Genomic DNA, 16,389 nt, shown 5'->3' on the forward strand with positions numbered 1-16,389 from the left:
GAGATCTATCTAACGAGTAAAGTAATCAGTTTGGAAATTGAAATTCTCAAAATTCGGCTTGACCATGATGTCTGGATAATGACGTTAATATTTTGCCCAAAAAGAGGCCCCTAAGATGGGGTCAGTGACTTGGTCATGTGTAAGATAGTATTATAGTAACGTTGATTTGTGTGGCAATGCATGTGCAGCATGTGGAAGAAAATCATTCACATTTTGCATTCATGGCTAGGCCAGGGTTACTTACGGTTACGGAACCTCACTGGCTCTCAGTCCCCCCCCACGTCCCTAACTGGCTCACCCACTCACGTGACCATCGTCACACGGTGAGTCTCCACCAGCCTCCTCTTTGTCTCCTCCACACAGCCCACCCTTTAACCTTTTCACAGCCTCCAAATTTCTTTCCGTCACTAAATCATAATGAGTTCAATCTAATCTAAACAAAACAGACTGTTGCTTCGCATCACCATCATCACTACCCGAAAAACATTTACCTATTTTAATTATGCCAGTCACTTCAATTGAGATTTTGTGCCTACAAGCAAATCTGTCATAAGCCAATTAATCCTTCAATCAAGGGATACTAATCAAAATCAAACAGAAAAGCCTTAGAAACCGTTTACAGTCTCTTTCCTAATACAGATACATTAGCACAACAAAGTAGACCAATTTGATAGACAGATCATAGCCGATTTTATGCATTGAAAGACCTATTTCATGTGTTGCGGTAATGACAGCTTGGTCGACCATTACACAGATCTAGCTGGGTAGTATCTATTGCGTGAAGACGATCGATCTATATATATGTAGTTTCCGAGCTTAATTAAAGTACCAAAACTAGGTCATTAACACAAAATTAACACTTGTAACACAAATTCTACATCTCATATTGTCATATATATAAAATACTGACTGGGGTATACATATACTACGCATCAAAACCATATATATAGTTCTTAATCATAAAGACAAACTCAACTACAGGGTCTGCATATCTCAGTATTTGGAGGCAAAGTGGTTGCAAAGGGCCAGAGCATTACTAGTAACCTTAGCAACATTAAGCACCTGAGCTCTAATGGAGGCCTTGATCTTGCCATTCATGGCCTTCCCGGAGAACCCATCAAGGCAAGTGTTGTCGTCAGTCAACGCAGCGCTGACCCAAGTCTCGACATTGCTCATGTGCCATAAGAAATCCTGGCCCTTGGATGACTTCCCCATCTTCTTCAGCTCGTCCACGGACTTGCTCAGCCGGTCGACGCTGTCACCCATCTCCTCAAGGCAGTCGTCGATGGCCTCGTACTCCTTGTGGCTCAAACCTTTGAACTTGGTCAGCTTGGTGACGAAGGACTTGGCGAACTGGGCTCGGGTGAGGCTGACGGAGAGGGCGGTCTGCGCCAGCTGGCGAGGGCTTTGCTGGATCGCGGTGGAGAATGATGAGAGGGACTGAACGCAGAGGTCAGGGTAGGTGGTGGTGCTGCATGAGGTTTTGACGAAGTTGGAGGCAGTGGTGGTGGAAGCAGAGTTGGCGGTGAGGGCGAAGAGGGCAAGAAGTAGAAAGAGAATGGAGGATCTAGCCATTGTTATGAGGCTGAGTTGGAGTAGGGATGAGAGAGTAAGGGACTGATTGGGAAAGTTGAGGTTTGAGGATGAGGATGAGGGGGATGGTGTATTTATAGAGGGGATGGGATTGGTGAGCATCTGTGCTAATCTACACCCTGTACGACTGCGTGTATAGACAAATTGGGTTAATGTCCTTTTACACTTTCATGGTCAAGTATGGTTAGGTTATGGATGGTCAAATGGGTTAATGTCTTCTTGGAGTTTGGGAAGGGTAAGAAAAAATTGGAAGAGGATAGTCTTCGATCGAAGCTAAAATAAGCAAATTAAAGGGTCTTTAGCTAAAGTATATAGGGTGATGAATCTAATACCTTCTAATGAAATTTATTAGTTATAAAAAACTCATAAAAAACAAGTTCAAATGTAAATAAAAATACGTTGTTGTAATACAATATTTTCTTTAAGGGAGTGAAATTTGCACTCTCTCAATTACATTCCACACTTCCTCTCCTACTTTTAGCTAATCGAACACTAATACACCACTAGAAGTCCATAACTTACCAGGAATTCTAGGTGCCTCATCCATCTTCCCAAAGTGCTTACAAGAAAACCATCTAGAACATAGCTGATCCTTCTGTATTGGCATATGGTTAAGCTTATTTATTGGTTAAGGTAGCCATGGCCAAATTATATCATCTGCCTCTTCCGCACATTGGTGGTCCACAAATCGCATGGCCTCCATCCCCATCCTCAAGCAAGTGATCTTGGCTCCTGAGTTGCGAGCTTGAACCAAACACACTCCGGGACTACCTAATAATTCTCCACGGGTATTCTCATGCTTCCCATTTGCCAGTTTTTCCTTCCTTCGTTGATCTTTTTTTTCCCCATTTATTGCTTGCTTTGCATTCCTCTGTGTACCAGATTTAGGACGACCCAGCAAACCGATTGGCTTGGGGATGGTAACAGTTTCAATCAATTACTTCAACTTTCAAAGAAGTGACAAAAGCTTTTAATCAAAAGAAAAGCCCTCTCTCACAAATATTAAATTTCAATATCTCATTATGAGCTATACCCTCTCTACGCTTGTAATGAACCCTTCTTTTATGTTTTTTTTTTTTTTTTTTTCATTTTCATTAAAATCTAAAGTTGATTGAAAAAAGAAAAAAATACTGAGAAAGCACCTTAAGCAGCAAAACAAAGCTTAAAGGGTACGTGATTGACGTGGTGATGGAGTTCTTACATACTATCTATTGTTAAAAAAGCACTAAAGAAATTCTGTGTTTGACGGAGAATGAGGCATGGAATGAATTAGTCCATCTTATAGGCACACACACATACTACAACTTGAAGGTATCCTGATAGATCGAACTGTCCATGACTCTGTTCTTTCAAAGCACAGCCTTCTGAGATCACTAGAGGAGAGGGGCTGTTTGAGAAGATAAAGAATGTGGCATTTTTGACATTTCCACAGCTAAAAGTGGGAAATGTAGTGTGGAATATATTTAAGGGAAAATCGTCCAAACAGTGTCTGAACTTTTCTAGACTATTAATTTTCATATCTGTACTTTCAAAAACATCAAAATGGTACCTGAAGATTTAAACCCGATCCAATTTCCGTACCTGACAACAGTAATATCGTCAGCGGCGTTAACTTTTGAAGGGTAAAATTGGTACTTCTGGAAACAAAAAAAAAAAAAAACAAAAATTGAAGTTAACCCTCTCCTTCCACCTGCTTTCGAATTCTTTTCTTTCTCTCTTTCTCTGATGGTTGATTCACTTCATAATAGTGCTAAAATTCTTCGGCCTCCAAAACCTTAATCTGGTTTATTCAAATTGAAGGGCTGGGGGCCGTGCATGGGCTGGGCGGGGCTGCAAGGGTTGAGCAGGGCCTATGCGTGAGCTAGAGAGGCTAATGGACTCGCGGGGCTGGGCAGGCTTTGCGCAAGCGGGGTGCTGGCCATGTGTAGCGAGGCAGACTTGCCCGAGCTCCAGGTTTTGCAGCTATTGGAGAACAACTTCACTGGGTCTATTACTCAAGGTATGGACAGAAATAGAAAACTTCAAATCCTAGACTCGTCTTTGAACAAATTGACAGGGCCTAATCCTCTATTTAATTAAAATAAATAAATAGAAATTTGACAGGAGCTCTGCCTCTTGATTCAAATGGGTGAGAACTTTCTAAATGGGTCAATTCCTAAAGGTTTCTTTGGTTGCCCAAACTCACTCAAGTGGAGCTGCATGAGATCGTCTGGGTCAGGGACTAAATTACCTCAATCTCTCAATAAACCATCTTGTGGGGAACATGCCATCTACCCTTTCGGCAAGATATACTTGGCAAAAATCAATTTCCCAATTCTGCTTGAAACCTCCTTCGCTGGAAGTAGAACCATTTTTGAAAAGTTCTTCCTTTATTTACTCCTCCTCTCTTGATCCTATAAAGGAAGTTCTTACTGTGACCATACCTCATTTGCAACAAAGCTATTTCTAAACCACTATTTGATTAGACTACTGCAAAATTCTCAATCAACCTTCGTTTCGTGGATATCAACAGAACAAACAATTAAAACCTCATGGAGTAATCCAAAAGAAATTAAAGATATAGTATGCTCTGCCGCTTCTGGCCTTGTCATTCTCACCACACAGGGATAAGATACTGTTCTCAAGCGGAGAGCTTTGCCACCGTTGACAAAACTTGCAAGACCAGAGGAGAATCTTGCTGGTGTTCGGATTGATGAAAAATGCAATACAAGGACTCGGATATCCTTTTATACTGGGATTGGGATCCATCAATTGTTGTTGGTGTTGGTGAGTAATGAGGTTGGGGTGGTGAGGTGGCGGGGAGTGGAGAACGGGTCGTCGATGTCACTGGCGACGAGTGAGGTGGAGGCGAGCTTGAGGGCATAGACGCTGTAAGTGACGGAGACGAATAGGATGAGCCAAGACGAGAAGTTTCGGGGTGGTTCCGCTTCATATCTCAAACCATATGAAGTACCAATTTTACCCTTCAAAAATTAACGCCATTGACGATATTACTGTTGCCAGGTACGGAAATTGGGTCGGGTTTAAATTTTCAGGTTGAAAGTATAGGTACGAAAATTAATAGTATGGAAAAGTTCAGACACTGTTTGAACGATTTTCTCTATATTTAATTAGAATAGTGCAAATTTCACTCCTTTTTCTTTAACATTTGGAAAGGTCATAGAGAATGAAAATGAAAATGACTTTGGGGTCCTAGGGTTGGCAATTTCCCAATGAATGATTTTTGTTTTTGGCGAGTCCAGATGCTAATGGATTGTTACCAAATAAAAAATGCTAATGTGCTATTTTTTTGTATTTTCATTGTATTCGATTTGGAAAGGCTAAGCAAAGGTCGACGGTGCACAAATGAAGCTGAAAAGAAATGTGAACAGATAGCAGAACATATTATCAAATAAAATGCCAGTGAAATCTTTGTCAACTTCATGAAAATTTAGGCCCATGACAATCTTATTTTGCTATACTATAATTAGATATTAAATTTCTTGAAAATGCGACCGACTTGGCTTAAATATCTTTATGAATAAGCAGAATGGCAGATACAAATATAAATTCGCATCAGTAGCCTGGGGGTAATCGATCACGTAGGATCCACATCGCAGGAAGCTGTGGATTGGAGGACAAATTTAAAAAGCAGAAGCCCTGTTGTGCCTACAGCCCTACACACACCAATCACGGATTATAGAGCATTAGATTTTCCATTAGTCATGCAACAGGTTACAGGATTTAAGGATTTCTTGAAGCATAAACTGCCAAAGTGACTCTGTCACAAACACAATGGCGGGCTAATGACTTTTAATTCTATAATCTCTGCGCTGAGTGCTTACTTAACTAGAATTCTAGAAGACACATGTGAGCCTATATATGACTATGACCAGTAGCAAATCTATAAATGAATAATTTTTTTTTAAATTTTTTCTTTTATCCGATCCTACTCTTGAAATGAAGAAATCAGCGCGTACTCCATGTTGTTTTGATTATTGTCATTGCTTAGTATTTACTAGACAAATCTTAGAGATCTTTTTTAAAATTTATTAAGTATCACTAATTATTTCACCACTTGTCTTATTTTTAAATGAGTTTATTTCATGCATTTTAACAAGCACTTACTTCGTGGAAACCTATAGGTCGAGAGGGTCAAGCTAGTACTACTTCAATTGCTCAACAAACATGTGATTCGAAAGTGGTTACCTTTTCTCACCTCACTTACCGGGGCTGGGTGTCTGACTGCCGAAGTTTAGGTAAATTTCCTTGGATATAACTCCTTGGAAAAGTAACTCAGGTAGTTCCGATCCTGAGGTAGTTGTGAAGTGAATAAAGAACGTGTAGATAAGAAGAAATGGTGTAGAGAAAGTGGATACGATAACCAACTAAAAATACTCAAGTGGGAAACAAACAAGAAAACATTGTAACGTGGAACACATAAATGAGAGCTTTCGAGGCCGAGGCCGTACAAAGATATGTGAAAGGAACACAGCCTAACTACAACAAATGCTTTTCTATTTCTGAATAAACTTTCATTGATTAACAAACCACCACCCTAGGCCTCTTCTCCAGTCCCCCACTCCTCCCTTGCCGACATCCAGTTTTCTCGGGTCATTAAATATCAAGAGGCATAACCAGGGTTTATTGCTGCTGCACAGAAAACCCAGGCTCCAATCACTTCTTAAAGGACCTACCAAACAACCAAAATAAAGAAAAAATGGGACCTGCCAAGATGCATTATTGACAATTTGGCATATAATTAAGACAATCATGTGACCAACAATGAGCTATCATCAATTGTATACAATATTTTCAAGCATACTCAAAGCGCGAGCAGAAAATTTTGCGGCCGACAAGCACCTATCAGGGTTTGGCCGATCGAAGATCAGAAAAGCTGGTATATGTATCAGTTTCTCCATGTCCCTGTTTCAGAGCCTAATAACAATTAAGAACTTGTTAGAGTGAACATAAAATAAATTTTGACAAAGAGTATGGAAAAGTATTTGGAAAATTGTCTCAAAGAGATGAAAACAATGATATTATAATCGGCTGGGTAAGTAAAGTAGGATAATAACGAGCAAGTGCTTGATCACTTATGTGAACTTTTTCATCACCTTCCCCATGAGAAAGGACATCATAGAACTAACTTTCAAACTTTAAGTACAGTGAATTAATGTGTGGATCAATAATTTGTGACGGCTTTGTGAACATTAGACTCATATTTTAGTATTTTACCAAAGGCCATACAGAGCTATAACCTTTAACATGATAGGGATTGATAAAAAAGAATAATAGGATAAGCTTCAAGTAGAAGAGAAGATACTGAAACTTCAGTTCTATAGTTCTGTTCGATCTCCACCATACTGAAACCTCCCATGTTGAGAGAGAAGGAAAAGGAAACAGTCCAAAGACCCGAAACAAAATTTCATCACTCAAGATGTATGTTCATTGGAACAGCTGGGTGGCCCAATCACCAAGCCCAAACGGAAAATAATAGCCCAACGCAATATAAATTGATCCACATGAAAGGTAGTGTGATGCTTTGTTGTAGGTACAGAGTTTGCTTGGAGCTCACGAGGGGTTTGGATTTCTGTCATCTTTATCAAAGATTAACAGGTTGTTCTCGTATTCTGAACTAGGATTCTTTTGTTTTAGGCTTTAGTCTGCAAGGGATTAGTTACTTTTCTTATTTTGTTAAGGTCTTGTTTTCCATGCAAGTTAAGCTTAAAGTCTACAAGCACGATTCCTACGGATTCAAGGATAGATTGTGTTTCTAGTCCTATTAGATATATTTATGGAATTGTGCTATATAAGTTCCCTATTTGATTGTATATTTCATAACTCAGTTGATAGATCAAAAGCTAATGTAGTGAAGTCTCTCTTCTACGGGTGAGAATTCTTAATTAACATAAGTAATCTGACGTTCACATCCAAAATTAATTGTCAGAAACCTGAAAGCTAGTAACACAATGTCTATCTTCTTCTCAACTTATGGCTCCTTTGCCGCAACAGTGATCTTTGGCTGTTCCCTGGCGGAGCAAATCATCCCGAAGCAGGTGAGAAAATACATGTTCTCACTCCTCATGTCGTCCTTGTTCTCTTCTGAGCAAACTTTTGTGGTTGAAGAGTACATTGAAGTCGGAGAACGCAACCAAATATACAACTACGTTGAGCTCTACCTCCGAGCTAAAATTGGCCCCCAAACTTGAAGCATCCGCATTAGCAAAACCCCTAAGCAGAAGACCACCGCCTTCGCCCTTGACGACGATCAAGAAGTCACCAACACATTCGAAAACTTCAATGTCAAGTGGCGTTACGTGTGCATTAAACCAAAGGACCGTCTCTCCGATGAAAAGCGTTTATACAAACTGATTTTCCACAAGAAACACAGAGGTTATGTGATAGACTCCTACTTGGCCAATGTGTATGCTCAAGCTAAAGACATCAAGAAAGGGGACAGAATCGCCAGAAGGGGAAGTTTCTTCTTCCTCTAAGAAGAAGTACAAGCAACAACATAAGGTGACACTTTCGGGGTTGCTCAACATAATTGATGGTCTGTGGTCAAGCTGTGGTCATCAAAGACTTATTATATTCACCACCAACTACAAGCTCCAAGCTTGGAGTGAGCACGAACCCCCACAGTTCGGCTTAATTTGGTCTCCCCTATGATAAAGAAAGGGGGGTAGAAGAAGGGAGGTTGCAAGTCCCCGAAAAAGAAGAGAAATTAAATTTAAAAACTCTAAAAAAAGGGGAACGTTTAGTAAAAAATACCTCGAAATAGGTTGGAAAAAGTGGCCTGAAAGGACCGGAATTGGTCAACCATCGCTGACGTGGCAGTGGGTCCTGATGCTGACACGGCAGTGGGTCCATGTGTGCTGACGTGGCAATGGGGTCCAGTGATGACGTGGTTGCTGACGTGGCTTGTCTGTGGGCTCGGCTTGGGTCTCTGGGCTGCAGCTTCTCTTCCTCCTTTTTTTTTTTTTTCTTCTTTTCCTTCTGCCGGTTTTTCTGCTGGACTTTCAGTTGGCCGGTTCAGCAATGTTTTGGCTGGTTTTTGTGATATTTCTTTCGGTTCCTAAATCTTCAACTGGAGGAGCTTCTTGTTACAAAATTTGGTTGAAATAGGAGGTCCGGATGATGGTGAACCGGTGGAATATTTGCTGCGAGTTTCAGGTGGCCAGTTTGGTGGGTTTCCGGCCGGTTCTTTGGGTGGGGCCACTGGTTCTGGACTCCTGGGATCGAGTTCTTCAATGTGTGAGGTGGAGGCAGAAAAGGCTTCAAGGTTTTGTATTCGGATTCAAGGTTTTTAGTTTCTTGAATCAAGGTTTGGCTATTTGTTTCAGGGTTAGGGCTTCGTGCTGATAACGTATTGTAGAGAAACTGAAATTGAGAGGAAATCGCTGTGTATTCTCATTGATAATACGAGCCTCTTTATATAGAGAATTACAATGTATAGAATCTCAATCATACAAGGAAAGTAATCTTACATTGAATAGGAATCGAAATCCTTCTAATTTAACCCTATTACCACTAGGTCAAGTAACCTAGAGTTTGGGCCAAACACAAATTAGGGTTTACTTGAACAGCTCCATATATTTCTTGAATCCAATTATACTTATCCTCCATCTTTATTAGTCTGCACATCTCGAGCCTTTTCTGCACTGATGAATTCCTACTAGAAAATGAAAGAAAGCAATTAGCAAATAAAGATACAAACTGATGTATTGAATAGTCATTTTGCTAGGCTTCTGAATAAAGGAGCGGAATTGTTTTTTAATGTAATGGAACCTATCATCCCTAGTTAGGGCTTTGTATCTGTGCAATTTTGGCCTGCATTACTATGAATGAAACTATTATATTTTCCTAAAAAATAAAAAATAGCCAGATAAGCCTTAATTACTTAAAGAGAACCTACTACAATTACCAATTTTAGAACCTATTTTACTCTAACAATGATCTCTTACCTTAATGAGAACTTTTTTTTTATAGTTATCACTTTGAGGACTCAAAGTGGTAACATGAGTTCTCAAAGTAATATTTACTACATCATATCTCAATGCTTTGCCAGAAGACACAAGAAATAGAAATGAAAAATACACAAAAACTTTCTCTTTGTTGAAGGAAAACATAATTTGTGTTTAGCCCAAACTCTAGGTTACTTGACCTAGTGGTAATAGGATTTAATTAGAATGATCTAGAATCCTAATCAATGTAGAATTACTTTCCTTGTATGATTGAGATTCTATACATTGTAATCCTCTATATAAAGAGGCCCCTATTATCAATGAGAATACACAGCAAATTCCTCTCAAATTCAGTTTATCTAAAACACGTTATCAGCACGAAGCCCTAACCCTGAAGCCCTAAATTCGTAGCCTTCAAATCCCAGAAACCACCGCCGACCACCTTTAAGATCTCAACTCCAGGAGTCCAGGACCGGCGGTCTCACCCCCAGAACCGGCCGGTAAACCACCGAACCGGCCACCGGAAGTATCGAAAATCCTTCTGCCCGGTTCGATACTTTCCACCCTGTCAACTGCCACGAAAATTCACCAGCAGTTGCAGCAGCACCTCAATTCACCGAAGACAAAAAATCATGACCGGAACGGGCCTAGAACCGTCCGAACCGGCCACCGGAAAAGACTACTACCGAACCAGCAAAAAAAAAAAGAAAAAAAAAGGGAAGGCAGCAGATAAGCCCAGCCCTGCGTCCGGCCCAAAACCTCACAGCCCAAGCCCGCCAGCAGGCCCAGCGAAGCCCACGTGCAAGCCAAGCCGCATAGCCGCCAAGAAACCTGCCACGTCATCAAGCCACGCAGGCATCCAGTCAGCAGCCACGTCAGCAGGCCGGTCAACCACAATCAACGCCGGTCAACCCTCCGGTGACTTTTCCGGCCGACTTCCGGCCATTTTCCAGTTAATTTTCCGGTCAGCTACAGTAACTCTGGCCGCTACAGTACTTCCGACGACGATTTTTCCGACCATCTTTTAAGCTAATTTTTTCTAAAAGTTCCCGTTTTTGTGAAGTTTTTCAATTTCTTCTTCTTTTCTCGGGGACTTCCAAAATCCCTTCTTCTACCCCCCTTTTCTCTATATAGGGGAGACCAAAAGCCGAACTGTGGGGGTTCGCGCTCACTTCAAGCTTGGAGCTTGTAGAGTCCTCCAAACTTAGAGTCTGTTGAGAAGAAAACGATCGACCACATACATCGTTATTTCGATCTAATCCAAAACCCCTCTTGGAATCTGATTTTCTTAGAAGCGACTACGCTCAGAAAATTCCTAATTTCTTGGAAGCGACTACGCTCAGAAATTTAATAGTTTTTCGTGGTAGCCTTTTTCGCTCCGAAACTAACCCTAATCTTGTGTTGTTTTTCAGGATGAGTTACCTGAACAAGTTGAGCTTTGTCCCACTCGAGACAACTGGCGCAGGATACCATAGGTGGGTCCGAGATGTGCGCCAACATCTTAAGGCTGATGGAATTCTGGAAACCATCCAAGAGCCTGGTCAGAACGTGCTCTCACTCGAGCAAGCTACTGCTTTTGAAGCAAAACAAGCTAAGGCCATAATTCTCATGACAAGGCACATGAATGACGCGCTCCAAAATGAATACCTCAATGAGGAAGACCCAAGAAAGCTATGGGTAGAACTAGAGCAGCAATTTGGCAACGTTCGTGACTCCATGCTTCCTGATTTAGAAGTACGATGGCATAGCCTCCGCTTTTGTGATTTCAAGTCTGTGCTTGATTATAACTCGGAAGCTCTTCGTATCAAGTCTCTGATGGAGTATTGTGGCCAAGCCATAACTGATACAATGTTGATCGAGAAGACTCTCTCTACCTTCCCCGTCTCTGCACTTACGATTTCAAAGAATCATCGGATTGATGTAAATGCAGGACGTATCACAAGGTTTCATGAGCTCATTGGCGCCATGAAAGTAGCTGAAAAGCACGATAATATCCTTGTGAAGAACTATAATGCTAGACCCGTGGGAACTAAGCCTATTCCGGAGTCTAACTATAGTCGCGCCCCCAATGGAGGACGCAAGGAGCGAAACCCTAAGGATAGGGACAATTCTGGACGTTCTGGTCCATATATTCGCCCTAAAGAGGAAGGAAATAGCCAAGAGAGGTGTGCACGGAACCGTAGAGGTCAACGTGTGAAGAGAGAGAGAGGCGGAGCCTCCGACCATGGTGGTAACTCCACCAAAAGGATAGGTCGTTCAAATCGCGCCCCAATGGCGCCTCGATCAAGGGAGCCTGACCATAATGATGTTTGTTTTCGATGTGGATCAATTGACCATTGGGCCAAAACATGTACCGCACCCCAGAATGTTGCAAACGCATACAAGACGTATCGTGAAGCAAGGGAAGCAAATTACATGGCACAAGAAGATCAAGATGGTGATCTAGATCTAAGGGTGGAAGACTACAAGGATCAAGACCCAGAAATTGGCGATTTTGATTAAGTTTTTTTATTTTCCAAGAGATGTAGGCGATTGCCATATTCCTTTTTATTGGATTAGATTTTCTTTGATCATAGAAACAATGATGTATTTCGTTGGCTTATGAATAAAATTTCAAGTTCTTTTCATTATGACTCAATTTTGATTCTGAGCATATGACTTTGTGACTACGATGGCTAGACCATCAGTATTAATTTAAGGACATGGAATAGCCCAAGTTCCATTTGCCAAATGGCACCTTGATTACGGTTGTCACAGAAACTCTCTTCGCTCTTAGGGCAAAAAGTACCCTATGAATAGCCAACGAATTCCATGCGAAAATGCATGTAGAGAACGGAAATGAGTTCCTTTGCATTACCTCTAATGATTGCGAACAAAGACGCATCTTAGAGACGTTTATGTGTCTCCCTAGTGGACTTTATGTCACTATTCGAGCTCTAAAATCCAATAAACTTATGAGAGAAGATCTCTTGGATTTAGACACATATTGTCTTTGTCACGACAGGATAGATCATCCTAGTCATGATATGATGATCCGTCTACAAAAGACTTCACATGGGCATCATTTCTTTTGAGCAACATGAAGCAAGATGCCGCCATAAATGGCGCCAACCATGGGCATAACGCCATGGTTGTTCCTCCTAGTGGCCATGACGCCATACATGCTAATTTCCATGGCTCCCACACCATGATGGGAGATGTAGTCACACATTTTGCTTCTAAAAGCGCTACAGACGCTTAGGCCTAACCAAAATCCTGGTTGCTTCTAAGGCCTCTCGCTCATTTTACTAAGCCTGTTCCTTAGGGAAATTAGGACTGAGACCATCCTATGCAAAGGATATGACATTACTCATTCTGTTCTTATAAAGAATCCGTAGGGATTTTGTGGATTGATTCAACCAACTTGCGGACGTTTAAATATTTCATGATGTTGGTTGGCACGCAAACACGCTGGTCACGTGTTGTGTCATTGTCCACCTATAAATGCTACTTATGCTACACTCCTAGCACATATCATGTGACAACGGGCTCACTCCCCGAATCATCCTATTCAGTCATTTGGATTTGACTATGCTAGAGAGTTTACATCGAAAGACTTTCGATGGATATTGCAATGGGTTTGATGTTGGACATCACATTCCCATGTACACACCCAATTGGTCTCGCGGAAACGACTACGATGGTAGTCCGAACATTGGTAATGCGCACCAATCTTCTTACATCCGCTTGGGGTGATGCTATATCGCATGCAACCATGCTAATTCGTCTACGACCTACCGCCACTCAATGTACCTATGCGTTACAGCTAGTGACTGGGTACACGTATTTTGTACTTACGCACATTTGAGTGAGCCATTTATGTGCCAATTGCGCCACCACAGCGCTCTATGATGGGTCCTTACAGACGAATGGGCAACTACGTTAGATTTGCGCTTCCAACAATCGTCTGCCACTTAAATGCCCTTGCTAGGCGATCTCCTTACCGCTAGATTCGCGGATATCACTTTGATGAGACAGTCTTCCCGTCGTTAGGGGGAGATAAGAACACGAATGTTCAACAGGAACGACAAGAATTGTCGTAGTCTGTCCCTACTATGTCTCATCTTAATCCCTATTAAAGTGACGAGATCACACAATTATGCTGCAAACATGCCTGCAAGGAAGGACGTCCCTACGAGAGGACGTAAGCGCCACCCTACACGGAGGTAGGCATGGCGCCAATGCCAAAGAGAGTGGCACTCTGGCATTACAGGCCATGGCCCCAGCCAGGATGCGTGGGAGGCCCTGATAGGAGCATTTTAATGCGGTATTTTAATAGTTAATTCCTCACATTTTGCTTAGTTAATTCCGTAACGAATCGATTTTTAACTCAATTTCTATTTTTTAGGTACATTGGAGTAGATGATGATGAAATGAGCTGTTTGGCCCTAAAATGAGCATTTTGGCCTGAGAAAGCGTGTCTTGGAGAAATTGAGCCAATGAGAAAGCGAGCTAGACAAGAAATGAGGAGTGGCAGACTAACCATCCGAACTTCAAATGAGTTGAAACTTTCCAGATTCATTCTAGAAAGCCCAAGGATCATTTCTTATGAAGAGTGCCGGCAAACTATGAGTGGAAGGCATTCAAACAATCAGCCCAATTTTCTACAGAAGCAAAACTGGAAAACTGGACCTGTAAGAGGTCCAGCAGCATTTCCGGCCCAACCATATGGCAATACATTTTGAAATTTTACCACAGTAATCTACATTCATGGGGGAATATTTGTTATGAAGAAGTCTTGGGCAGAATCTAAACTTTCGGTGGAGATAAAATTGAAGTAAATGAGTAGGAAATCCATCATCATCATCACCCAAAAACATTCCATGTTTTAGGGTGTAATCATCATGTTTTCTCCATCATTTCTCACACTAATCCACCATCATCATCACCCAAAAACATTCCATGTTTTAGGGTGTAATCATCATGTTTTCTCCATCATTACTCACACTAATTTACTCCATCTTTTCCAATTTCACTCTTCTTTCTCTTCCCTATATAAACACCTTCTCCTCTCACTCTAAAACACATTCCTTCATCCATTTCATCTCCTTGTCTCACCATTTCCTCTCCATTTTCCCATCCATCCTCTAGTCATCTCCACGAGTTCAAGCAAGGCCAAAGGAAGAAGAAGAGAAGCCGTGAGCATCACCATCCATATCCATCCTTGAAGCTTGCTTTCGAGATTCAAGAGCCCACAACGTTTATCATCCATCTCATCTTCATCCACGGTGTAATCCGATTCTCCTTTGTAACCTTTGCTTTGAATTTCGTTGGTTATGAACTAGTTGACACATGTGTTTGAACAAATATTAATTTCTGGAATTTTTATGATTAATTGAGAATTTTCAGATTCATATTATTGTTCTTCGAGAGTTGCTTATGTGGGTTTGTTTAATTAAATTTGCATTATAGATATCCTTTGTGTATTAATCTTATTTGGGTCGACACTTATAGGGTTTATGCATAATTGTTGCTAGGTTTAAGAACATGAAATCGACTTTTCGTTTTGTGTAAACTTGAACCAAAGTAGTAAAGGTTTTGGACAAAGATCGAATTTAATTAACGAGGATTGCAATTAGGTGGACTTTTCCATACTAAGTTGAGGGCGGCCTTTATTAACACTTGTTGAACTGTCTTCACACTTATGAACTTTTTCATCTTAGTAAGAAAGCCTATGTGAAATGGTGTCTAGGAAGGGGACAACGTTCATGACGGGTTTTTGAATCCAGAAGTGCTTGCAAATGGGCCTAAACCACTATGTGGGAGTAGCTCATGCCAAAATGGATTTTTCCTCTCGTGTTCGTCCTCCCCCACCTGGCCATTTCAGTAAGGTTGCCCAAACGATTTGAAAGGGAGTTTGTGTCTAGGCGACTATACTTGGGCCGCACGTTCACTTGATTTACCGCTTGGAATTTGATTCGATATCAATAATGTTTATAACAAAAGAAATACTTGTGAATACTCTATACGTGTAAATTATTTTGTTGTTTCACACTTTAAACTTGTAAAAATACTTTTCACGTTTTATACTCACTTGTATACTTAACTTGTGTCTTATGTACAATATACTTGTTAATTATACTTGTAGTTTGTAATTAATAGTTATACTTGTTTTTATTTTGTATTTCTTTGTTAATTATAGTTACTAACTTTATTTAATGTAGGTACTGTCTGGCTGCAAGACGTAAAATACAAGCGCTACTTGGGAGGCAACCCAATTCAGAATATAATCAGATTTGCTTTCTCTTTCCCTATTTCTTTATATTTTTTTCAAATTTTCTCTTTAGTTTTTATTTTAGGATTTGTTTTCGTAAATGTCTTCTATCTATACTTACTTATTTCATTGCATGCTTTTAATTGATTACATTGAAGATAATGCAATATTTAAGTGTGGGGGAAGAGATTTATATATTTGTCTTTTATTTTTGAGTCCTATATATTTAAAAAAAAAATTAATAATAAAAATATTAAAAAAAAAAAAAAAAACTGCATTCATTCAGTCTTATTCAGCTATTTAAAAAAAAAAAAAAATTTATACACTATACTAAGCCATGTCTGCATCTCCGTAGGAGTTGAGGCTGAGCTCAAGGGAAATGCGAGAGCCACCGCCATAGCCGCTACCTCCCTCGGAAGTAGTCTTCATGTTGCCAAAGATGTCCTCACCATGCATGGGGAATAGTGGAAGGGTTTCAATCTCCTGGTGATATTCTCCTCGTTGTTCCATGATCGATCCATCAACACCATAGCCGACACGTGACCCAAAATTTAGATCAATGGATCTGTCAGTACTAGTAGAACCAGTGGAACCAAA

The 16,389-nt window shown here is 40.7% G+C and overlaps 1 protein-coding gene across 1 annotated transcript; it reads right to left on the reverse strand.

Moving 5' to 3' along the window:
- Positions 1–842: 842 nt before the first annotated feature.
- LOC112201018 (21 kDa protein) lies at positions 843–1,652 on the reverse strand. Its single transcript, XM_024342056.2, has one exon. It carries the CDS (start codon positions 1,573–1,575, stop codon positions 994–996), a length of 582 nt encoding a protein of 193 aa, XP_024197824.1. The 5' UTR covers positions 1,576–1,652; the 3' UTR covers positions 843–993.
- Positions 1,653–16,389: the final 14,737 nt, after the last annotated feature.

This window comes from Rosa chinensis, chromosome 1, assembly GCF_002994745.2.
Source record: "Rosa chinensis cultivar Old Blush chromosome 1, RchiOBHm-V2, whole genome shotgun sequence".
Lineage (NCBI taxonomy): Eukaryota > Viridiplantae > Streptophyta > Magnoliopsida > Rosales > Rosaceae > Rosa > Rosa chinensis.

Excerpts from the sequence above, each read along its gene's own strand:
- LOC112201018 (XM_024342056.2), bottom strand. The coding sequence starts at position 1,575 with ATGGCTAGATCCTCCATTCTCTTTCTACTTCTTGCCCTCTTCGCCCTC.